Here is a 23586-nt window from a genome sequence, read left to right as displayed (position 1 = left end):
CCTGTGCTTGATGTCCCCAGGCCCTCGGGCACCGCCGCCTGGGCCAGGGGCCAAGGACAGAGGCCACGCCAAGCGGTCCTCCCCTGTCCCCGGGTGTCCGTCCTGCCCCCTGATGCTGGGATCCCTGGTCCCCTACAGAGTCACCCCCAGAATCCTGAACAGGGGGAAGGATGTGAGCTAGACAGAAGTCAGGACTTCTGGAAAGGGGGTAAGTAGTGGAAGGCGTGTTCTCTTTGGAAATGGCAGTCGGTCGATGCAGCAAGAGAAATGAAGGTTGGACAGTAACAGGGCCATTCCGGGAGGGGATAAGAGGAGTGTCACTTTTCAACAGATATTTGCTGAGCACCTGCTATGTGCCGTCACCGCGCAGACACCGAGAATCCAGGGTTCCTTGCTCCCTTCTAACTGAACAAGGGCTCCTGAATGGAAGTCACATTTGAAGACAGAGCCAAGGAGGAGGTTGTGGGAGCGCAGAGCCGAGGGGGTGGGGAACCTCACCTGATCTGGGCCAGAGGGGGGGAGGGGGAGGGGGAAGGAGGGAAAGGATCCTAGTCGGAGGGAACAGCATGTGCAAAATCCTGGGGCAAGACCAGAGAGCCCAGGGGGTTGAGCAGCAGAGGGAAGGCCTGTGGGGCCAGAGGGGAGGGGGAGGGGGACGAAGGTTCACGGGGAGACTAAGGAGAGTCTGAGTCTCTGGGCTGAGGCCTTGCCAGGCGGCTGGGAAGTGTGCAGGTCTTCCGGGGGGAGTGAGGAGCCTATGATGGGCTTGAAGGCACGGGCGGGCGGGCGGCATGACCAGGTTTGCAATTTCAGTATAACGTCTGGTGGCTGGGCCAGGATGGGCTTCGGGGAGGCTACTGCAGTGGTCTGAGCAGGGGTGCGAGCGGCAGTGGGCAAGAGGACAGAAGCAAGGGGAGCAGGGTCTCAGCTCTTGGGGGCCCACTGTGGGGGACGGAGGGGGTGTGGCAGCTGGAAGAGGGGAGTCCCATCTTCTGAGCTGGAGAACCCGGAGGAGCTACCTCGGAGTTCAGGAGAGACGGCCAGGGTGGAGACAAGAGCAGCAGGGCGGGTGGCCTGGGGGCCACCCAGAGAGAGCCCAGGACAGAGCTCCCGGGGACCTACCCACAGAGAGGCCACCCTTGGGCAGGAGCCGCAGGAGAGGCCAGGGAGTGGGAGGGCCCCGGGGCCCGCAGCTCAGCGGACCCCATCCTCTCAGAAAGTTCCAGGAGAGCAAGGACTTTGTCCAGCCCAGGGTCTCTGGGGGCCCAGGGGTGCTCAGCAAACAGGTAGGGAATGAAGGAAGGAAGGAACTGTGATGAGGTCAGACAACAGGAAGCATTTTGGAGGGTGGAGTCCCCAGAGAAGGGAGCGAGCAGGCAGCACCCACCCCTCCAGCACCACCCCCAACTCGAGGACAAGCGGGAGGTTATTCTGGGGCCTCTGCCGGGTAAATATAGCCTCGGGACGGGGTGGGGGTGGGGTGGGGGGCCGGAGGTGGCTTCCTCGGTTTGTTTGGGGCACTTCCTTATAAGGCCGTGCAGTCTGAGGCGCCAGAGGGTGAGGTCAGGGGCTGAGCTCTCCGTTCAGCCAGGCTGATGCTGTCCCTGCTGCTGCCACCACGGGGCCACCCGCCAGGTCTCCGAGGGAATCAAAGGCCTGGGCTTTGGGCTCGGGCCAAGGGAGCTCTGAGTGGGGCCTTTTAAAGGGCTGTCAGGCTTCCTGCCCGGCTGTGCGCGCCCAGTGCAGGGGTGGGGAGGGTGTCGTCCAGGGTCCTCTGAGAAGGCAGCGCTGGGGCTCTGCTTTTCCCCTCAGAGCCCCGCGGCCGGAGGCTCCATGAGGCTGTGGCTCCCTGGGGTCTAACCTTACACCTCCCGCTGCAGGCTGCCCCTCTCGATGGGGCCTCTTCAGATCAAACACTTGAGTTCATCCATTGCTTCCAAAGGCCCTGGCCCCTCAAGCTCCCTGCGCAGCACCCCCCACCGGCCCCTCCTGGGGGACCAGCTGCTGCCGCTTGACCCTTTGGTGTCCCAGCTGCTGTGTCTGCAGGGGCATCCTCGGCAGGCAGGGACGAAGGAATGTGGTTTAATTTCAGCTGGAATGTGCCCTCTGGGCTGCCCACAGCAAGGCGAGGGGACGGAGACCAAGCCCACCCGAGCCCAGGAAACCCAAGAAGACTCTGGGCTTGGGGACGGGCCCCCGGGTCCCCCTGGGTGACGCTCCCACCCTGCAGCGGAGGCTCTGCTGGGGTGGGGGACGGGTCCCACAGCGGGATGGGTCTCCCTGGGAGCTGGGGAAAGAGATGCTTCTTGTGAATGCAGCAGCGCGAGTGGGTAAAGAAAGGACCCAGGCACCTGTTCCTGAGTCCGCGGGCCCACCTTAGAAAGACAGAAGAGTCTTAAGGGACTGAACCAGGAAGGGACTGAATGAAGGAGGAGGGACAGAATGGCCTAAGGCAAGGCCCCCACCCCCCAAGTCTGCGGCAGGAAGCAGAGGGAAACAAGGAGCTGCTTCCTGTCTCACATCCAGGTCTCTGCTTCTGTCCCCGCGGGGGGCCCCTTTCCAACCGAGCACCCCCACATTCAGATCACACTCGTCTCTTCTCCAAATTCCAGGAGCAGTGGGCCTGGCTCCTGCTTTCCCGCGCCTTCCCCCGGCCCCATTCTTCCTGGGTTCCCAGGGTGGACGGCCCTCCTGTAACCTGACAACGGGAGGGGGCCCAGACCCCAGAGGCCCCTCCAGTCTTGGCCAGGAGCCACAAGCTCCCCTCCTCCAGTGCCATTCACCCTGCCCACCCCCATGACTCAGCTGCGGCTCCAGAAATAAACCGAGGCAGATGCCAGGGGCCACCGTCGAGGAAGAGCTCTCAGCAGCTGTGGGCTCAGCTGCTGACCAGCCAGGGCCCCAGGGTCCCAGGAAGGGTGGCTGGAGGAGGCTTCGGGGCTGGGGAGATGGCTCACCGGCTCTGGCCCCTCCCGGGCCCTTGCTCAGCCTTGCTCACCACTCACAAGCCCACTCTCTCCCTGTCTGCCCCGGTTTTGCCTCTCCACATCTGCTACCTGCTTTGCTCCCTCTCCCTGGTTCCTTGCCAACTCCCAAATCCCTTGGTCTCTCCTGGGCTCCTTCCTCTTCTGTTCACCTCACATGTCACAGAGAACTTCAGCTCACCTTGATGGGGAAACTGAGGCACAGAGAGATGTCCCCTGCCGATGCTCCTAAGAGTCCCTAGACACCTCTTGGGGGTCCACAGAACACAGGTCAGGGGGCTGTGGACTGCTCCCCTTAAATGCCCCAGTCCCAAGTGGTCAACAGCCCTCCCTGAGCTAACAAGCTAGCCAAAGACTAAAGGAAAACCATCAGGGAATAAACACACAGGCTGCAGATCCACCCGCTCAGACGATTAATTAGAGGCCAGAGTCCTCCGGTGGGCGAGCTTCCTCACATTCTTCTTCTTTCGCCCTCTTTTCTCTGTCTTTCCCCCTCCCCACCCCTTCCCTGTGCTCTGCTGCTGAGTCTTTCCGTTCTTCCTTCCCAGGAGGAAGGCGGCTGCTTTGCAGCAGGCAGAGTAGAAGTGAGATCTCAGGAAGGACTGTGTGGTCTGGGGGAGGCAGAGGGGCGCTGGGGCACCCGGGTCCTCACTTCAAGCAGGGATCGGGCTGCAGTCCGCAGGGTGAGCCCTCCCACCCCCGGGGGTCTGACCGGCTGAGCATTTTTGTTAAGTCTTTGGGCAGCCGGGACAATGGGGCCCTTTCTCTCCCTGCGCAGGAGACAGTCCTACAGATGCGGCTGAGGCTGGGACAAAGGCCCCAGTGAGGTCAGGGCGGTGTGTGGGAGTTGGGGGTGGGGAGGTGGGGACGGGGGAGGAATGGGGAGGTGGGCCGGGGGTCAGAGCAGTCTGGGGGAATGCCAGGGACCACGGTAGTGGGAGGGCATCTGGACAGCCCATCTCACCGAGCCCTCAGGCCCCTCTGCGATGGCAGAGCCCCTGAGGTCAGGCCTCCTTCTCTACTTATATCCATTCACTCTGACCTCCTCCCAAGAGAACAGGAAGCCCGAAGGGGTCCCCACGTTAGACATGTGGGAAAAGGAAGGTAACCACACATAGGGGGCTCGGCAGCTCCCAGAGGTGCAGGGTGGGCCCCCCCTGAGCATGAGGTGCTGATCCCCCTCCGCAGCCATCTCCCCTGGCCCCCCACGTGCGTACACACATGCACACGCACGCGCCCGCGCGCGCGCGCTTGGGTCAGGGCTGGATTCCGTTCACAGTGCTGAATCATCCCTGCAGCAGCTCCCCCTCCTCCAGGAAGCCCAACAAAGCCAGGAGAAGGCTTCCATTTCCGGCAGACTTGCTACAGCAGCTAGCAGGTGTTGGGGAGGGGGGAGGACTCCAGTTCCAGCCCTGTGTCAACCTCTGGAACTCTCCTCAACCACACATCAGACGGTGGACCCCTGCCTACAGCTGTGGGGGCGATTCAGTGAGGAAGTGTTGGTGACGGGCCGGGAAACCAAAGCCCCTCCAGCTGCCCGCCAGGAGCCCTCCGGGGGATCCCCCTGCGTCTCAACTCCATCTCTGTGAGGATCTGTTTCTCAGACAACCCCCCTTAGGAGCCCAGGGACAGGCACTGCCCCTTCCTCAGCCTTCTCTTCAGGCGCTACCTTCAAGGGGCCACCTTGGTCTTGACCCACTCAATTCCAGCTAAACGCCTGACATCCCTAACAATGCACTGACGAGGCAATCGCAGGGTAGTACAGAACGAAGTGGGGTCTACTCTGGCCCCAGGATCATTTTCCTCCCTGTAGCTCCTGAAGAAACAGCCCCATTCCCTCGCCATGGTGGCTGGGTTGTGTGGGGAGGGCCAAGGGTGGGGCAGGTGAGTCCTGGTGAGGAGAGGAGGGCGGGGTGTGTGGGCCTGGAAGTCATGCTGGCATCCCAGAGACAGCCGGCTTGGGGTCTCCGTGCAGGGTGGAGAAGGCCCAGGAGCCGGGCAGCGCGGCACCCGTCCGGCCTCGCCTCGCTGTCTCTGGGTCTCTCCCCACGGCTCCCGGCCCTCTTGCTCCTCTGATCTGTCTCCCGTCTCTGAGGTGTGCAGGTTTTCCCGACTTCCAGGAAAAGGAATCAGAACTGCCCTGTGGGTGAGTGATGAAGGGCAGGCGCCAGCAGACGCGTGTGCGCGTGACGGTGTGTGCATGCGTGTGACTGTATCCCGGGGGCCCGGCTCCGCGGCGGCAGGGGTCACCCCCCCCCGCGAAGGGGGCCCGGCTCCGCGGCGGCAGGGGTCACCCCCCCCCCGCGAAGGCACAGTGCCGTGCGCCGCGGTGAGGTACACACGCACTCACGGCCCGTCCTCCTCTCCCCAGTTCTGAGAGTGACCTCACCATCCCAACCTCCGCTGACTCACAGCCCCCGGGGCCGGCGCAGCCTGACCGGAAGTCACCCTCCGCCTGCCAGCCCGCTACCCCCTTCCCCACCCTGGCTGCTCCGAACGAGAGGTCGCGGCGCCCCCTGGCGGCCTCCCGGACTCCTGCGGCTCCTCCCGCCCGGCCCCACTCACGCACGCGCACACGGCACTCTCAGACTGCCTTGCCTGCGTCCGCAGCGCCCTCTGCCGGTCACAGCCAGGAGAACTACCAGGTCCTTCCCGGAGCCCAGCGCACAAGCCGGGCTGGGGACGCCTCCCCGGCCCTTGTCTTGCTGCCCCATTCTCCCGTCTCTGCTTCCTCTGCGGGAAGTAAGCCCTCCTGCAGTGTGGCCCCCGGACCTGCATTCACTTCACCCTCACCCTTGAGAGAAACCCCCCACTTTGGGAACCTCCGAACTGGGCCACCAAGGCACTGGCCTCCCCGCCTTCCTCTGTGGGCCCTCTGTCCCTCTCCGTCCCCAGACTGTCCAGGTCTGCTTGACTGGGCACTCTGTCACTCCAGCTCCTTCCAAACGCCCTGATCCTGTCCCCCAGGCCTCTGAGCGCCTTCACTCCGTGATTCGGTACTGGGCCACTCTTGCGTGCCAGCACTGTTCTCTCCACTGACACCCTGGGGATTCTCTGACCTTCAGAATCTAATCAACATCCTGGGAGCCCCAGCCCAGGCCCACTCTCCTCTCTTTCTCTCTCGCACTCAGAAGCCTCAAACACAGCTTTATTTCCTGCTGGTTATACAGGTACCCCATCCTGCAAACCCATGCCCCGGGAAATCTGAGAGTGGGTGGACCACGTGCCTCCCAGGGGAACAGACGAGACAGGATGGCAAGGAGAGGGCAGTTGAGGCACTCAGGGTCTTCCTTGAGGCCCTGGGGGGGGGGGAACATGACGCCCAGGGTAGGGGTGAGAGGGAGCTGCCCAGGTACTTCCCACAAACCCCTGGACTCCAGCTCCACCCCTCTCCTGTGGTCACTTCCTGCAGTGGGAAGAAGGTGGGGGGGAGAGGGCAGTGTTGAAGGCCTTGCTCTCTAGGGACCCGGAGCAGGACTGGAAGGAGGGGTCAGCAGTGCCTTCCAGCGTCCCAGGAACCTCCCTTGATGTCCTTCTGGGGCCTTCAGTGGGTGCAGAGCTCGAGCCTGGGAAAGACACGCACACTCACCCTCTATGCTGGGCTCCTCCCTGTGTCTCAGAGCCTGCCCTCTGGGGTTATGATCTCATCAAAACACTTGCCCAGGCCAGAGTGTGGCCAATACTCTCAGACTTCGGCACTGAAAGGGACCCCAGAGCATCCACCCCACCCCCCGTTGCCTCAGAAGGCTGCAGCGACGGCTGCAAGGTCCCACAGTCAGTGGCTGGCGGAACTGGGACTAGAGCCCAGGGCCACTGTTGGCTAGTCCCCCACTGGCATCCTCCCAGCACTCACAGGCCTGCGGGGCACACAGGAGATCTGGGGGGGCTCCCAGCGACCGTTCTCCTGGCAGCGGATCAGTGGCAGGTTGCGCTGGGTCAGGCCCTCCCGGCACCGGTAACGAAGCACCGTGTCTACTTCATAGCGCAGCCGTGGGCGGCCAAACACTTGAGCCAGGGGCAGCTCTGGTGGAGGCCCACAGGACACTGCAGGGGGGACACGGTCAAGAACTGGGAGCCTGGCTCTGTGGGTGACAGTTCCCAGAATCGGGATGTGGGGGGGAGGGCCACAATGTGATGCAAAAAAGAGCAGAGGTTCCTAGTGGACCCACCTCATTTGTTATCTCCCCCTTGCCCGTGGCCTGAGACACATTTCTGACTCCTCTGTAGCTTTGCCCCCTCCTCCTACACACACACCAGTCGCAGGTCGTCTCGGCTCCCCTCCTCCCCCTTGCCAGGCCTCACCCAGCCCCATCTTGCAGGTGTAGGACAGGTGGTAGTTGCAGGGTACATCACTCCATTGTCCCTGATCATGCCACACCATGACCACGCAGTTCTCTCCGGACAGGAAGTAGCTGTCAGGCTGCCCAGGATTCCAGTTCTCATAGAGCTGGGGGGACGTGGTGGGGGGGGGTGAGGGGGAGTGATGGACCTAGAGGGCCCGAGAAGGAGGGTGGGAGGGGCACTAGAAAACAGGGGGCCCAGAAGGTGAAAGGACAGGTCGCGGGCTTTGGGGGAAGGGATGATGGGAGGAGAGAGGAACGCAAGGAAGGGAGGCCGGCCCAGAGAGAAGAGGGACAGAGAAGGGGCCAGGAAAAGGAGAGCAAGGGATGAGGTCACTGGGGGTGGAGGGCAGAGGGGCTTGGAAGAAGCGACCTAGCCAGCTAAAGGGCAGCCGGAGCCTCTCACCAGGGGGACGCCATCTGACCACAGGAAATCGCCTTCGATGGTCCGGTCGTTGAGCCCGATCCACTGGTACTCGCGGTATCGACCTGGGGAGGAAGCGCGGGCGGCCGCAGGTGTGCAGTGAGCCCCGCTGCCAGCAGGTGGCGCCGCTCCGCGTTCCCGTCAGACCCAGCCCGCGCTTCCCGGTTTTCCTATGGGTCCGTCCAACCTCGGCCCGCGGACGCACAGAAGGCACGGCCCGGGCCGGGCGGAAGGGGTGGGGGTGAAGAAAAATATCAGCAGGGCCAGAAGAGGAAAACTGGAGAAAGAGTCGGGGAAGCCGATGGCAGGTGGCAGAGCCAGGGAGGCGGGGAGGGCCCGCAGGGGGCGTCGGGCGGGTGCAGGTGTACCTCCTGCGCCGGCCTCAGCCCGGTCCTGCTGAAGCCCCACTACCCACGCGTGCGGTGCGAGGGAGGGAGGGAGAACGGAAACCGGAAGGAATGAACGAAGTAAACCAAGTCCTGCGTACCCGGATTAATGGACAAGGGAGGTAATTAATTCACACACTCACTCGTGATTAATGATCGGTTAATGAGTGAGTAAGAGAGAGCGGGTGACGGGGGTCCCCTCCAGCCCCGCCCCCAGCCCACTGTTGATGAAGTCCTGCTCCTCGGGCGTGCTGATGCTGGCCAGGTGCGCGCCGTGTATCCGGCACTGGGTCTCTGCCTCCTCCCAACTGCTCCGCGTAGAGAAGTGCTTGTAGCAGGCCCCCTGGAAGACGTCCCAGCCGGGGCTGCAGAAGCGGAGGCCTGGGCACAGAGGGGTGGCTCACTGAGGCGGGAGGGGCAACGGGCCCCTCCTGCCGCCGCAGCCTCAGGGGGCGGGGCCAAGGGACAGGAGGCCGGGGGGGGGGGGGGGGGGCACGGGCCCCAGGGAATGGGGGTGAGGAGGAGCCCCGAGAGGCCCCGGTGCACGGGGCCTCGATGGTTTCGTCCTCTGAGCGCCAGGGAGCAACGAGGCCGAGGGCGGGAGTCCCGGCCTGGGTCTTCGCAATCCTCCATCCTAGAGAAGGGCTGTGCTCTCCTCTCTTCCCAGGAGAGAACTGGCAAGTAGGGCCAGAGGCAGGTGCACGCTATGCACCCCTCGCTGGGGGACCACTTGAGAAAGGTATGTGTGGTCCACTTAACAGATGAGGAAATCGAGGCTAGGGCTCAGAGAGGTTATGTGATTTGCCTAAAATGGGGATTCATTAATGAGAAGGCCCAAACCGGTGCCCTCCCACTGGGGTGCAGAGCTAGCACACTGTGGCATGGTCCAGGCCTCAGCCCTTACCCCCCCACCGCCCCTCAACACACTCACCAACATCACACAGGTCCCCCCCATAGCCAGGCAAACACAGGCAGCGGATCCCCTCCTCCTCCTCCAAGCACGTCCCACCATTGTGGCAGGGGCTGGGGACACAGTCACCTGAGGGGGGGAGAGAAGTGAGGTGGGGGAGCAGGGGGCACAGCTCCGCAGCCTGAGCCCCCCCCCCAGAAGAGGGTTCAGAGAGCCCACAGCCCCGACCTCCTTGTCTTGGGAGCTCTCACGGCACCTTAAAAGTCAGCCCAGCCCTAAGTTCTGGGTTCCTCTCCCATGCTGACCCCCCTCAGCACCCCCCCTTCAGCATCGACTCAGCCCTGTGCTGGCCATTGCCGTGGCCACCAGTGTGGACCCAGGGTAAACGGGCTGGGGGAAAGTGGCCAGGAAGGCCCCCAGGACCCAACCCCACGAAAGGGAAAGACCCTGGGCTGTGGGTCATGAGAGCGGGACTCTCATCTGGCTCCTGGATCTGCTGAGTGACATTGCGCAGGTCACTTTACCTCTCTGGGCCTGGAGGCTAGTCCCCCACCCGCTTGTCTTGGGGCCAGGTCCCTGACAGTTCTGTACAGTTTAGGTGGGCTGGGTGAAACCGGAGGAGAGGACAGCCACCGTAGCGACAGAGAGCTGAAGCTGGTCCCTTACAGCTTCTGGGACCTGACATTCGGGGGGATGGGGGCAGGCTAGCTATTCCTTCTGCTGTCTACAGGAGCGGGTAGAGTCAACCCCAGAAGCACAAATGGGAAGCACTATCACAGTGAAGAACCAACGTTATTTCCCTGACTCTAATGCCCTAATCGCCCCCCCCACCCCCCAGGAATGAAGCTGTGGGCTCCCACATTCCTACGGTGCTGGCTCCTCACACTCTCTCAGCACCGTGCAGCCTCTTGCCTGACCTTCTTATCTCCCCAGACTCCCCGCCACTTCGGGCTTTCTGCACGTTCCCCAGGCTAGAAACACCTCCGATCCATCTCTCTCCCTTCTTCTGGCACTCTCTCCTCCAGGCAGTCTTCTTAGACTGACACAGGACCCTGAAGGCCTGCCATCTGTTGTCTGGCTGTGTCACCTGCCTTCTCCTCTGGACTCTCCTCCTTTGGATCCTGGGATGGGAGGTGGCTGCCCTTTGACCAGGCCTGAGGGCTAGATGGGCAGATTTCACTCCTTCTGGTCCAGGAAGGGGAAGATGGCCCCACAGACTGACAGTGCAAGGCTGGGCTCTCAGCCTGGGAGGGGAAATCGGCCCTGAGCAGGACTCTCCAGACTGGGCCGTACCCCTAGCAGCCAAGGGCAAGGCCCACTGTGCTTCCCTCAGCCTGGAAGGGGGAGGAGAAGCTGGAGGTGATCCCAAGAATTTTGCTGGGATGACCTAGCTGTTTGGGGTGAAATGAACCAGCTGTTCCAGCCCCCGCCCCCCCCATCACCTCCCCTTCTGGCCTGCCAATAGTTTCTTCCCAGCTGCCAGCAGTAGTGCCCCGGGCAAAGGGGGAGGGGAGCTGTTTTACTTAACCCATGAAGCACTGGGCCCCACAGAGGGTAGGCGTCCTGAAGCCCCTTCCATTCCTCACACTTTCCTGGGGGACGGAGACTTCTAAACTTGCTTCCCCACCCAGGCCATGAGGTCCCTCCCCTGGCTGTGGGGGGCAGAACCTGACCCAGGACGGACAGAGTGGACGTGAAGGAACTCTTCTGGAGACGTTCTGCTCTTCCTTCCTCCCCCTCTTGGGGGCCACCGACTACACAGGACCAGAAAGCTCTTCCCTCCTGCTGCAATAGCAGGCCAGAGGACACCCCTCTGCCTCCCGGTGGGGTAACTAAGATACCGCAGAGACTCCACTGCTGCTTCTCTTCCCACCAAACCCCCTCCCAACCCACACAGCACTGAACTCCAAGGCCAGCTGGGCAGGGAGCCAATGGTTGAAATGGGCGAGGCTGGGTGTGACGCAGGGGCCCCTAGCCCACCCTGGACCATCTAGGAAGGACGGTCCTGGGACTGGGAGGACTCCAGCCTTCTCCAGAGTCTCCACTGGGAAGCTCAACCTTCCCTGTGTCAGTGGGGCTTCTCTCAGACCCCAGAACCTAACTCTGCACTCCTTCCCCTCTACATTTCCTCTCCATCCTCGCCTCCTGGTTTGTGTCTTCTCCAGCATCAGGGACTTTGAGATCCTTTGGGTTCAAGGAGAGTGAGGCCATTCTTCCGAGGGGTGAGGTGGTCATTAGTGCAGGGGCCGGTGGAGGAGGGGGTGGCTGTGGGCAGTGGGATGAAAGTTAGATCCTGTCCCCCTGCTGAGTTGCGGTGGGGGAGGCTGGGGTACCCGGGTGCCAGGGATGGGCTTCTACACTAAGATGGACTTTCTCCATCACTAGTCTGTATGTATAGTTCTAGAAGGGAGCCGCCAAGATGGATCAGAAACGAATACAAGTGCACACACACTCTCTCTCAGGCTGGCGGGGGTTTCTCCCCATCAGGAGTGAGGGACTACAACTCCCAGCAGTCCCGTGGACTGATGGACAGCGACTCCTCTGTACATTCAGATTTGGGCTCTTGGCAGTCAGGAAGGAAGGCAGAGGAGAGCCTGAGAGGGGAGGATGAGGGACCAGTGAGCGTGTTAGAAGGGAGGACAGGAAAGGGCACTCGCTGAGGATGAAGAGGAGGAGGCAGAGAGGCGCGGAGAGCAAGGGAGAGAGGAGAGGGAGAGACGGGGTGCGAAGGGGAGCATCCGAGAGCTGCCCGCAACACAAATCCAAGGAATGAAAAGGGCAGACAGCTGGGGATGGAGACAGAGGGTGCCAGAGTTTTGGTTATAAAGTGGTTTAATAGAGATTTATTTCCAAGGCTTGTTTTCCATGAAACAGTCGAAAAAATACTTCACAGAAGTAGTCGCTTAAGGCTCTGTGGGGATAAGGGCTCTCCTAGACCCCAGAGGCTGAGGGCAGGGATGGAATCCCAGGCTTCCCTGATATCAATGGGGTGGCTGAAGGGAATGGCACACAGGAGGGGGAGAGGGTAGCAGGAGAGGGGCCTGGGCCCCGAAGAATACGATAAGCACCCAGGGCCCCTATGGTGCACGAGGCTGGGGGGCGATCTGTGGGGCCAGTGAGTCACAGGTGGAGAGTCAAGGGCAGGAAAGGGCCCCAGGTGGTCAGTGGTGAGGCTGGACTCACAGGGTGGGGCCATGGAGTTGGGGGTCATGAGGTGAGAAGTCAGAGAGCGGGGATGGCTGTCACAGGTGCGGCATCCAAGACTGGACACCCGTAGGTAGAGGTGTGTAGGAGAACGAAGGCAAAGGAGAGGAGAGGCTGGGACAATGGGGGTTAAAGGGCCATAGGTCATGTGACCCAGAGCTTCAGGGGGAGAAAGGGAAGGAGGAGAAAGAGGAAGGTCGAGCCTTGGGCAAAGTTACCTGATGAGGGGGCCACGGCCACTCCACCTTGGCTGGCGCTGTCAGTGGGCAGCACTGGCTGAACCCGCACTGAGGTTCCTGTTGGGACAGTTCTTCCAGAATTCTCTTCAGAGGGGGCCTCCGGTTCCCTGGCACCCTCAGGGGCCCGTGTGGCTGGAAGCAGGGCAAGGGTATCCTCAGAGCTCCCTGTCTCCTCATTCTCTCCTCGAGGGACCCCAGACAGCTCAGGACCACCAGCCTCCTCCCCCACCTCTCTCTCCCCGACCGGAGTGGAAGGTGGCGGGGATGCCAGTTTCCCGTTCCTGGGAGTGGGTAGAGTCTCAGTGGGTGGTCCAAGGACCCTTGGAGGCCTGGGAGCCTCTGGCTCTCCATCGGGAGGTGGTGATGCACCAGGCTGTACGACTGCACTCGCTGGTGGTGGGGATGCGTGGGAGAGCGATTCCTCTAGGGCTAGCTCAGTGTGGAGAGGAGTCTCTGGGTCTGGGCTGCTGAGCTCGCTGGGCCAGGCCCACAGGGCCTCATCTTCCACCTCCACCTCTTCCTCCTCTTCTTTCTCTTCTTCATCCGTGTATTTCTCTTCCTCCTCCAAAGCCTTGCCTTCCTCTTCTGAGGACCCCAGGGGAGGTACAATGGATTGCGCTTCGAATTCTAGACAAAGCACAGATGGTTCAGCACCAGGGACAGCACCAGCCACCAACCGGAAGACTGCAGGGGAGGGGTGGGAAGGGGAGGCCTGGGGGCGAGGGGAAAGCCTGCCCCTGGGATAGGCTGTCTTTGCTCCCCACCAGAAGACCTTCAGCTTGAGCAGCAATACTGAGACTACCTGGAGAAGCCTCTGTGAGCCCTCATTAGCCCAGGAAAAAAACACAGTCATTGTATCTCTCTCTCCCAGGCTTGAAATCCTCTAGTCTATTTTGGGTAGCTAAGGGGGAGGAGAGAACAAAGGAGGGAGCACCCTCCTTCCAAGACCCAGAGAGTTGGGAGTGGAATGTGCTGGAAAGGCAAGGGTTGGGAGAGTACTGGAGAGATGCCCTGCATCAACAAGATGCTGAGAAAGAACAGGACAAGTCGTGCCAGCCGTAAGCCCAGCAGCACCCTGGGCTTACACCTTCACCCCCACCTTCTCTTGCTAGGGGACTCCAGTTACCGAGGAGGGTCCTCGGGGCCTCTGCTGGGTCTTCTGGAGTGGAGCTTCCATCCGCGCCATCCTCCACGATGGGGATGGAGTAAATGGCTCCCCGGGACTCACTCTCCACAGCTTCCTGAGGCAGCTGAAGTTCCTCCAGGGTCTCTGTCACCGTGACAATGGCCTCCAGCCCATCAGAGGCTGGGTCCATTGCTGGGTCGGAGGCCTCAGGCGTGGCGGACGGCTGGGGAGAGTCTGTGTCAGGAGGGAAGTGCCAGCGGGAGGTTAACCAGGTGGCTCTGCCCTCTAGCGACAGCCGTGGACAGACCCACAGTCTCTGCACTAGACTCAAAGACCATGAGATTCTCTCAATTCTCACTCATCCTTCCTGTGGAGGACCCAGGGGACCCAGGGAGCACTGCAGAAGTTCATCACTTGTTCCTCAAGAATTAATCAAGGGCCCACTCTGTGACATGCCAAGCATTCTTCTGGGCACTGAGGATACAGTGAAGAACAGACAGCAAGTCTCCTGCCCTAAGGGAGTTTAGAGCCTAGCTACAGATAACAAACAAAAAAACATATATTAATGTTATCATATAAAGAACAATTAGGCAGAGTCAGGAGACAGAATGGTGGGGAATACTACTTTAGATAGACTGGTCAGGAAAGGCTCAGGAGAGAGACAGTCCCTTGAGGAAGGAGATGGAGGCGGAAGGATGGAGAGGTGGTCTCAGCACCTGGGGACCCTGCTCTTGGAGCAAGGTGTGAGGGCTCCCAGCGCTCCCAAGACTTTTGAAATGGAAGGGGACAGGTGGCCAACACCCAGGAGAGCTGAAGGGCGGAGTGCGGGAAGGACATTCAGCAGTCACCACCTGAGGGTCTCAGCATTGGGGCAGGAGGGCAAAGACAGGGGCTGCCCCCTCCTTCCGGGAGCTGCTCCCTTCAAACAACTGGAGCTTTAGAAAGGATTACCTTGTCTTTGGAGAAGAGAACCAAGATCAGAAAACCAATGAAGCGATGGTGGCATTGGGCTAAGAAAAGCCCCGAGGGCTGTGGGTGCTCAGCCAGACATGACGGCACAGCACGTCCTGCCCCCATCACCTGCTCCAGTGAGCCTTGCTCCTGCCAGGCGAGCAAAGCCATGCCCTTGCCCGCCTCTGTCCTCCACCTGTTCCCAACCGGTCATCCTCTCCCTCCCCCTCCTCTCCATTCAGCTGCTCTTTCCAAGTCTTCCTGGGACAGTGCTCGGCACATAGCATGAGCAGTGCACAGACATGTTCATTGCAATTGTGATCATCATCATCATCCCTCTTCCAGTTGGCCTTCCCAGATGGACCTGCCTTCCTATGGACTTCACTTCCCCACCGCTCCCTTGCCCCGGGCTAAATATCTTTGGAGATCTGTCCCAGCAGAAGTAATGCTTTTCTCTCAGTCCTTCCTCATGCTGGGAGCAAGGCATCTTATCTTCCCTTGGACTGGAGGCTCCCGTGGCAGAAGTGTCTTTCCCCTTCAGACCAGGAGCTCCCCAAAGGTAAGGGGATTCTCCTTTCATTTCTGCCTCCAGCCCTGTACCAGTACTGTGGGCTCACAAGTGCGGTGAGGACCCAGACACCCCAGGACGTCAGCCACCCTTGATCTGGGCCTTGTGCCTCTGGGGGTTCCCAGGCACGGACTTCCCGTCAGCCCCCAATATAAGATGTGGTCAGAAAGCCATCTCTACACACAACTGTCCTTGAGGACCTGCTCCCTGTGGGGGGAATCGTGTCTGTCCATCAACACTTGGTGGTTAAAGATCTGACGCCCTCAAGCTGAAGGTTCTGGAAGCCCCCGTGAGGGCTCTTGAGGGCACGATGTTAACTGGAGCAGACCATTCATTGGATTCAGAGAAGGTCCGTCATCTCTGCTCTACTAATGAGCTGACCAGAAATGGAAACCTCTCCAACCGCCCAGTTCGGAAGAGGTGGCTTTGACCCTGGAGAGGCAAGCCGTGGATGGCTGAAGGGAAGGCAGGTGAGGGGGTGCAGAGGCAGGTGCTCCCCGAGCCCACACAGCCCAAGCCAGAAGGCATAAGCAGAACGAGGACCCTAGGTGCCAAGCCGAGCGTCACCCAGGGCTCCTTCAGGCAAGCGGCAAAGACCCGAGAAACATAGGTCCGAGTCGCGGTGGGGCCCCGGCTCAGATCTGTGTCCCTGACAGAGAGAGGGCCGGCCTGTCTCAGCCTCTGCAGGGAGGCCGCTCACCTCGGAAGCAGTAGACGTTGAAGCGGCTGTGCTTGTTGGGAAAGCCAGTCTGGTTGGGGAAGAGGAAGAGCGTCTTGACGCCCGGCAGGCCCCCCCCGCAGCGCTGGCTGGGCCTGACGATGGGGTAGCGCACGCTGCCATCAGCCAGCCAGCCTGGGCTGCAGCGGTCCAGGCCGCCATCCCAGGCTGCATACAGCTGGCCCGTGGTGGCGATCTCTGCACCCCGCTCCCGGCAGTATGCCCGTGCCTCCTCCAACGTCAGCTTGTCTGGAGGGGCGCCCAGGAACAGCTCTCCTGGGAGGGGAGATGAGGCTGGGTCACCGGAAGTTGGGAGCCCCTTCCACCCTGGGCTCCTGCAGAGACCCTCACCGGAAGTTGGGAGCCCCTTCCACCCTGGGCTCCCGCAGAGACCCTAGGCTGGCTTCTCCGGGCCTCTGTCTCCGCATCTGAGACATGGTGTCAACTACCCCATTTCAGGTCTAAGCTCGAGTAGAGCCTTGGGATAGATGTTACTACTCCAAGGGGCCTGGCCCCACATCCTCATCCGCAAAGAAGGAGTGAGGCCCAGAGATGCTAAGAGGTAGAGAGATGCGCGGCAGGTAGCAGCAGGGTGAGACCCAAAGCCAGTCACCGACCACCTGCCCAGGCTTTGGCCATGAACTTGCTTCCATGACGGTGTCTGCAGAGTGGGACCCGGGTTGTTTCTTTGGATGCCCCCTGGATGCCCGCTTGAACACATGAGGGATGACAGGTCCAGCAAGGCCCCAGGAGGACCTCTGCAGAGCACTGGATGAGGGCAGAGAACCCCGAGAACCCCTCCCCACCGATCACCATTGAGGTCTTCGGCATAGCAGTAGACGTCATAGAGGTCGTCCGGGTCCACCACGCCATAGTTCCGGACCCCAGGGAAGCCATCCATGTCTCCATAACAGGCCTCTCGTGGGGTCTGTATGGGATACCTGGGAGCGAGTACAGACACCTTCATCAGGGAGCCCTCCAGGGATGCCCCTCCTGAACCACACTGCCTTTTAATGCAGCCAGCTGTCTCCCTGGTTCTGCAGGGACACCCCCCAGGGCAGGCCAACCTCATTGCCTGGAGGCAGGGGGCCCCGGATGGCTAGCCTGAGGCAGCAGGAAGCCCCCTGCAGAACCTGGGCCCACCTCAGACACAACTAGAAACCCCTGGTCCACAGCCCCCGACCCAGCTCACGGTCTGGTCCTCAGCCCCCCACCCACCTCACGGTCTGGTCGGAGAGCCAGCCAGCATCACACTGCTCATAGCCCCCGAGGTAGGCGGCGTAGAGCTGCTCCGGGGAGGCGATGCGGGCTCCGATGCGGGCACAGGCCTCCTGGGCGCCCATGAAGGAGAAAGCATAGCGGGCAGAGCCTTCCCGGTAGAGAAAGACGACCCCTGGGGGCAGAGAGGAGCCCTGAGGCAGGACCTCCCCACACCGGCCTCGCCTCACCCTCCTTGTCACTCCCCTGCGCACAAAGGGTCAAGTCCAAATTGCGTTCAGTCTACAGCATGAGAGGGGCTTAAGTTAGACTGTGAGTAGGACTTCCTCCACCCGAAGAGAGAGGAGGCAACCAAGGCCTGTATCTGCTCACTCCTTTTCCAGCTCAGTGAGCGCCTTCCACATGTGCTTGCTTCCCCCCTCAGACTAAGGGCTCCCTCCCTGCGGGAACCTCCCTCTGTCCTGCCCCTCACCTTTGACCTTGACCTCCACCGCGTCGCTGCTGTCGTCTATGCCATGCTGGACCTCGCAGCGGTAGATGCCCGAGTCGTTGGGCCGCAGCTCGCTCAGCGCCAGGGACACGTCGGTGAGTGAGGCCGGGTAGGCGGGCAGCGCCACACGGAACCGGTAGGCCTCGCTCACCTTGACGCGCAGCCCCCGCGCCACCAGCACCTCGGCCTCACGGCCCCCGGACAGGAAGGTCCACTTGACTCGCGGGGAGCCCAGCACGGCCCGGCGGCTCGGCGGCGGGCGCAGGTAGTGAACGTGGCACGGGATGGTGAGAGCGCCGCCCAGCACGCCCTGCAGTGGCGCGTCGCCCGCGATGCGCACACGGAAGGCCCGGTCCTCTGTGGGTGGGTGGGCGGATGGGGCAGGCTGGGACTTGGTGTGTGGGTCCGCAGGGTCCCACCCGGTTTCTGAGCCTGCCCCGGATCCCTCCCGCCCACCCCTCCCGCATGCCCGCCTCTAGGACCCCAGACCCACCCGAGACCCTCTACAGATCCTTCCCCAAGTCTCCCAGTCAGTTCCTCCCAAGAGTGGCCCAGTACCACCCCAGGGTCCCCGGGGCCCACCCCAGGTCTAACCTGGTCCCCGGGTCCTCCAGCTCTGGCCTCAAAATTTCCCCTCTGTTTCCCTCAGACTCACCCTCAGGATTTCTCCCCACTCTACCCCTTTCTGCCTCCCAGCCCCATCCATTGGTCCCATACCCTAGAGATCAGCAGCCTTGCACCTACTGTCCCTTCCCGGCCCTCCCCCAAGTTTTCCCTGCCTTACCCAGAGCCCACAGCTCATCCCTTTATTTCCAAGTGTCCCAGACCGGACCTTTCCCCACATGCCCCCAATCCTCTCTCTCCCTGGGTCCTCCAAGGCCACCCCCTTCCACAGGGGCGATGCAGGAGACAGAGACAGTGACCCTGAGTGGGGCTGCTTACCTGAGCTGTCCCCCTCCAGGGCATCAGCTGAGGCCGCAGGGCCCTGGGTCAAGGCCAGGGCTGCCAGCAGGAGCAGGAACAGTAGGGCCATGCTCAGGCTGGTGGAGGGACTTGAGGAGGAAAGACGGGGTTAGACTTCAAGATGGACTTCCCCTGGCTCCCGACCACATCCATATGGACTCACACATATTGTCACCCAAGAAGCCGCCCACTGTCCCCACCTCACTGTTAACTCCCTTGTTTCTGATCCTGTCTCCCCACCAGGGGATTCTTCCTAGGAATCAAGACCTGGGTTCTAGTCAACTTGCTGCGTGACTTAAGGCAAGTTCCTTAACCTCTTTGGGTCTTTGCTGACTTGTGAAGGAGCACCATGAACACGACCTCCTGGGTTGTGATGAAGCTCCGGGCTTTCGGGCGCTTTCTATCCTAAAGCCCCTGTACAGATGCACAGCACCAGGCGCACCATAGGGGCTCAATAAATGCTTAAAGCATGAGTGGTGGGTGGTATCATACTTAGCAATTCCCTGTGCTCTTCCCATGCCAGACTCCTTCCTTGAACCCAGAGCCTCCCCCTCCCCCAGTACCCCTCCAATATTCCCTTCCCATCCCTTCCTCCCTGAGCACTATAGCCACCTAGCCTCTTCTAGGAGGGCCTCCTAGACTGAACCTGGGCAATGCACAACTTCTCTCTAGCCCTACCCCACTGTTACTTACAAGGAAACTCTTTACTCCTAGCATCCTCCACCCCCTCCTTGGCTGCCTTCTCCCTTCTTCTTCCCAGCCTTCCTTTCTGCCTGGCACGGGCTTTCCCACCGGATCTCCTGGCTCAGAAACCAGCTGGGACAAAGCCCCTGTCTCTGCCAGTCTGGCCTCCATCCAACCTCTCCCTTCCCCCACCCCAGCCCTAGGCTGGGGGGTGGGCTAAAGGAGGGTGAGACTAAAGGGGAGAGGCCATTTCCCTCTTGCCCTTGGTTATCAGACACTCTGAGAACCCAGAATAGTCCTCTGAAGATCTCAAGGCAGTTATACTTTCATAATGGAGGGATGGGGGGCATGACATTGAGAAATGGGACCCAGAGAGGGATAGGGCTGACCCTGGTCCCCAGCAAAGCCAAGTCAGGTACCCGGCCAATGTGCCTGGGGGAGGGAAGGCTGCAGAGCTGGTGTCTAACAACATCTGTAAGGGTTGGGCTAGTAGAAAAGCATGAAGACCCAGGTCTACCATGGACTAGGCCCACGGTGCTGCAGGAGGGATGCAAGTTAGACTACAGGCAAGACTTCCTAGCGATCAGGTTCATTCCCCCTCCAGGCCCATTGTTCAACCTCCATCTACTTTGCCCTCTCAGGCTCTGCCTTCCTGCATGTCTGCCCCTTCCTGAGCCTGAGCTGCCGGGAAATTTCTCTCTTCTCCCAAATTCTCCCTGGGATCTCAGTTCCTCCTTGGAATGCCTCCCACCTATGACACCTCCATTCCCCCCACTCCGGCTGGGCTTCATCTCCTCAGGGTCAGACTTGGGGAAGGAGTGACAGGAGCCAGACGTCCAGGGTCTCTCTCCATGGGGCCAGATCAGAGGCTGCGGAGACCAGCTCTGGGCATGGGGGCCCTTGGGAGGACTGCTTTCCGGGGTAGGAGGGGGGGACCACTTGGCATGAGCAGCCAGTGCCTGCCGGGCGCTGGACAGACTGTTTGCCTTGCATTTGAGCTGGGCCAGGTCTTGGGCCAGGCCCCTTTCTGGAGCCCTCCCTCCCCTCTCTTCGGGCTGGAGCTGGAGCTGCTCACAGACCTGGGTCCCAGCTCTCTGACAGGTGGCCCAGAAACCCATATATCTGGAGCCACTCTGGGACCCACACCCTGGACCCCCCTTTCACCTCTGTTTTGAAGGTGAGGGAATGAAGGGAGAAGGTCTGAGGCTGATGAAGCCCTGGCCACACTGTAATATGGGGGTCGCCCCACCCCCACCTCCAGGAATGGGAGTCACTGAACAGAGGGGCCAAGAGGGTGCCTGGATTATATGGTTCTCATGATCAGAGGCTTCTGCCCTGTCCCCCAGCCCACTGCCAATCCCACCGAGCTTGGGCCTCGGCTCCATCCCGGTGTAGCTAGGCGTCCTGAGAAAACTATGGCATCGCCTCAACCGGCACTAGCCTCAGACCTGGGGTCGGGGTGGGGAGAAGGCCTTGGCCTTCTCCACCCCCTCTGCTGTCCTCCAGAGCGGGACCCCCTCTCCATCTCTAACTTAGAGGGCTCGGCATCAGCAGGCTTCCTGTCCCTTCTGCTGATGCCACACCATCCCTCTCTCCAGCTCATTCTTTCTTGCTCCAGCTCCAGGATTTCTGCCCTTGCCTTGCGTTTCCCAAGCTGTTTAGGAAACTTCCCTCTTGTTACACTATCATTCCTGTCTGACCAGGACGTCCAGCTCCCTCACAGGCTTTGCAGGCCCAATCCACAGAGGATTAAGATCAAGACCAGGTGGTAAGTGTGTGTGTGTGTGTGTGCACATGCGTACACACACCCAACACCCACCATCTCCATGCTGAATGCGCCCTCCAGCCCCGGCTGGCGGTCCAAGGTCTGCCCTGTGGGAACCAGGCTCCAGTACCCAGCAGGGGCAGCAGGAGGAAAGCTCTCACTGTCCCCTTAAAGGCGGCTGTGTGAGCAGCAGCCCGAACCTCCACCACAGCAGCCAGGCATTGGCAGGGCCTGCAGGACTAGCTAGAGACATTGCATAAATAGTCCTATTTATCGGAAGCACAACTAGTAATACAATTAGCAACATCACAGCCAAGCCACTGCAGCTCCTCCTAGTTCAGAATCTGTGAGGTGGATGCTGCCAAGTTAGCATCAGGCGCTGGTAATGCTGTGGGGCAGGGTGGGTGGGCCTGGGTAACAGTGTCCCTTGATCTTACTGCTTTTATCTGGAATAGAAGTCATGCAGATATTAACGGTGCTAACAAAACTGACGGCAAATCTCTTGGTCCTGTTGGAAGCATGTGCGCACAGCTATTCCAAAAGGAGTTTGGGAGCGGGACATAAAAAGACCTGGCTGGGGGCTGGGCGGGAGGGGGGGGCGGGGTTGTCCCCAGCCCACCGGCAGTGCTAGAAAGGAAAACAGGAGTGGTAACCGGAATTACAGCTAATGGTTACTGACCATCTACCTGAGCCATGCCTCTTAAAAATGCTTCCCATGGGGCGCCTGGGTGGCTCAGTCGTTAAGCGGCTGCCTTCGGCTCAGGTCATGATCCCAGGGTCCTGGGATCGAGTCCCGCATCGGGCTCCCTGCTCAGCGGGGAGCCTGCTTCTCCCTCTCCCTCCGCCCCTGTTCGTGTTCCCTCTCTTGCTGTCTATCTCTCTCTGTCAAATAAATAAACAAAATCTTTAAAAAAAAAAATGCTTCCCATGGACAACCTTAACTTTGAGAAATACTGTCTGTACGTTCACACCGATGAGGAGCCCGAGGTTCAGGGAGGTCAACTAACTTGCCCAAGGTCACACAGCAAGTAAGTGGCAGAGTTGGGACCATCGGACCACCGGCTGTGGCTGCCCCGCGGGCTCCGGGGAGGGGCCCCCAGAAGGGGCTGCTTCCCGCTCCCCCCCCCACACCCGGCACAAAGTCGGAAGTCTGGGCTGGGGGCTGGCACCGGAGGGTGCAGCAGGGAGGCCGCGGGGACCCAGGGGGCGTTCCCATCAGCCCGCGGACTCTGGGACGCAGTCGGGCCGCAAGCGGCGGAAGGGTGTGGGCTGCAGGGCCGGAGGCGGCGGCAGGCGCTCGGGGACTGGCCTGGTCAGCCGGCCGGGGGCGCCGCGGGAGGCCAGTGCTGCGGGGTCCGGGCGCGGGGACCGCGGGCTGCCGGCGGGTGCCCGCCGCGCCCTCCCTCCCGGGTCCGGGCGGCCCGGCTGCGCTCGCGCTCACCTACCTGCAGGCGGCCGGGGGCCGGGGCGAGGGTGCTGCGCCGCCAAGTTTGCCGCCTCCTCCGGGCTGTCCTCCCGGCTCTCCTCCGGGTCCACTCTCGGTCCTGCGGCTGCACCCGACTGCGGCGGGCACTGCGCGGGCGCAGGGAGAGGCCGGGCCCGCAGAACGTTCGGAAGAGGGCGCCGGGCCGCCGGGCGCCGCACAAAACCCCCTTTCTTGCCCCCGCCCCGCCCCTCCCCGGGGCCGCCCCGCCCCTCCCCGGGGCCGCCCCCGCCCCCTGGCCGGAGTCGCGGGGGGCCCGGGAAGGTCACGCGACCCGCTGCCTCCTCTGCGTCCGTCCCCGGCGGCAGCAGCGAGAGCAAGGGCGTGCGAAGTAGGACATCGTTCTGGAGAGGAGAGGCCAGGGACTTGGAGTAGGGGGGAGGGCAGAAGGGGCGGGGAGGGAGCGCTCGCGGAGCTGGAGGATGATGTTGCCGCTGGACGGATGGAAGTTAGACAGCCAGAGGGACTTCCCGTTGGGCAAGGGGCGACGAGGAGGGCCTCAGACTTGGACAGTAAGGGGAAGGATGACGGGAGCAGAAAAACGGGGGAGGGAAGCTCTTTTTTGGAGGCAGGATGAGGTGCAAAGGACCATAGCCACCTCCCTGTCGGAAGCTCTGATTGGGTTTTGTCTCTGGTGGTGCTCCCACTCCCTGCACAGAGGAGGAGCTGACTTTGCAGCTGGAGGGATGGAGGTTAGACTGCAGATTCTCGGGTTAAGCAAAGCGAGTCAGGGACTCTCCTGACGTGGTGTGGGGGAGGGGCAGCCCTGTGAATGGGCACACTGGTCCTGCAAACCAATGTGCAAAACACAGGCGTTGCTAGGAACACAGAGGGCCCGCTGGCCAGGGCTGTTGCCGATGAATGTGCCTCCTGGTGCCAGGGGGTGGGCCTTGAGTGCCGCCCAGCCTTGGGGGACTCCTCAGAATACCAATGATGCCCCCTGCCCAGCTCCAGCGCCTCCCAGTCCCTCTGCTTTCCCAGGCTCTCTCTGCCCCTCTCCCCCTCTCGTCCCCCCTCCCTCCTGGGACTTGAAGCAGAGCCCCTGGCACGGATTGGGAGCAGGACAGCCAGATGCCTGGAATCTCCCCTGGATACCAGTGGTGGCACCAAGGATAGCTTGTTGGGGGATTTGG

At 61.4% G+C, this 23586-nt stretch overlaps 1 protein-coding gene across 4 annotated transcripts; it reads right to left on the bottom strand.

Moving 5' to 3' along the window:
- Nucleotides 1-6114: 6114 nt before the first annotated feature.
- BCAN (brevican) lies at nt 6115-23041 on the bottom strand. 4 transcript variants are annotated; one of them, XR_003523420.2, is made up of 14 exons: nt 22416-22627; nt 18501-18610; nt 17541-17915; nt 17069-17243; nt 16664-16791; nt 15833-16126; nt 13614-13847; nt 12467-13114; nt 9066-9173; nt 8357-8515; nt 7731-7813; nt 7287-7431; nt 6838-7066; nt 6115-6550 (listed from the first exon to the last, which is right to left on the bottom strand). XR_003523420.2 is itself a non-coding variant. In XM_027614041.2 (14 exons), the coding sequence occupies exons 2-14, from the start codon at nt 18589-18591 to the stop codon at nt 6443-6445; spliced, it is 2739 nt and encodes a 912-aa protein (XP_027469842.1). In that variant the 5' UTR covers nt 18592-18610; nt 22416-23041; the 3' UTR covers nt 6115-6442. The 4 variants fall into 4 exon arrangements, 2 of the variants coding, with proteins under 2 accessions (XP_027469842.1, XP_027469844.1); XM_027614041.2 differs by having other exon boundaries at nt 6838-7028; nt 22416-23041; XM_027614043.1 differs by lacking the exon at nt 22416-22627 and adding an exon at nt 19215-19233 and having other exon boundaries at nt 6838-7028.
- Nucleotides 23042-23586: the final 545 nt, after the last annotated feature.

The sequence above is a fragment of the Zalophus californianus genome, chromosome 10, assembly GCF_009762305.2.
Source record: "Zalophus californianus isolate mZalCal1 chromosome 10, mZalCal1.pri.v2, whole genome shotgun sequence".
Taxonomy (NCBI): Eukaryota; Metazoa; Chordata; class Mammalia; order Carnivora; family Otariidae; genus Zalophus; species Zalophus californianus.
This window is presented reverse-complemented; position numbering and strand designations above follow the sequence as displayed.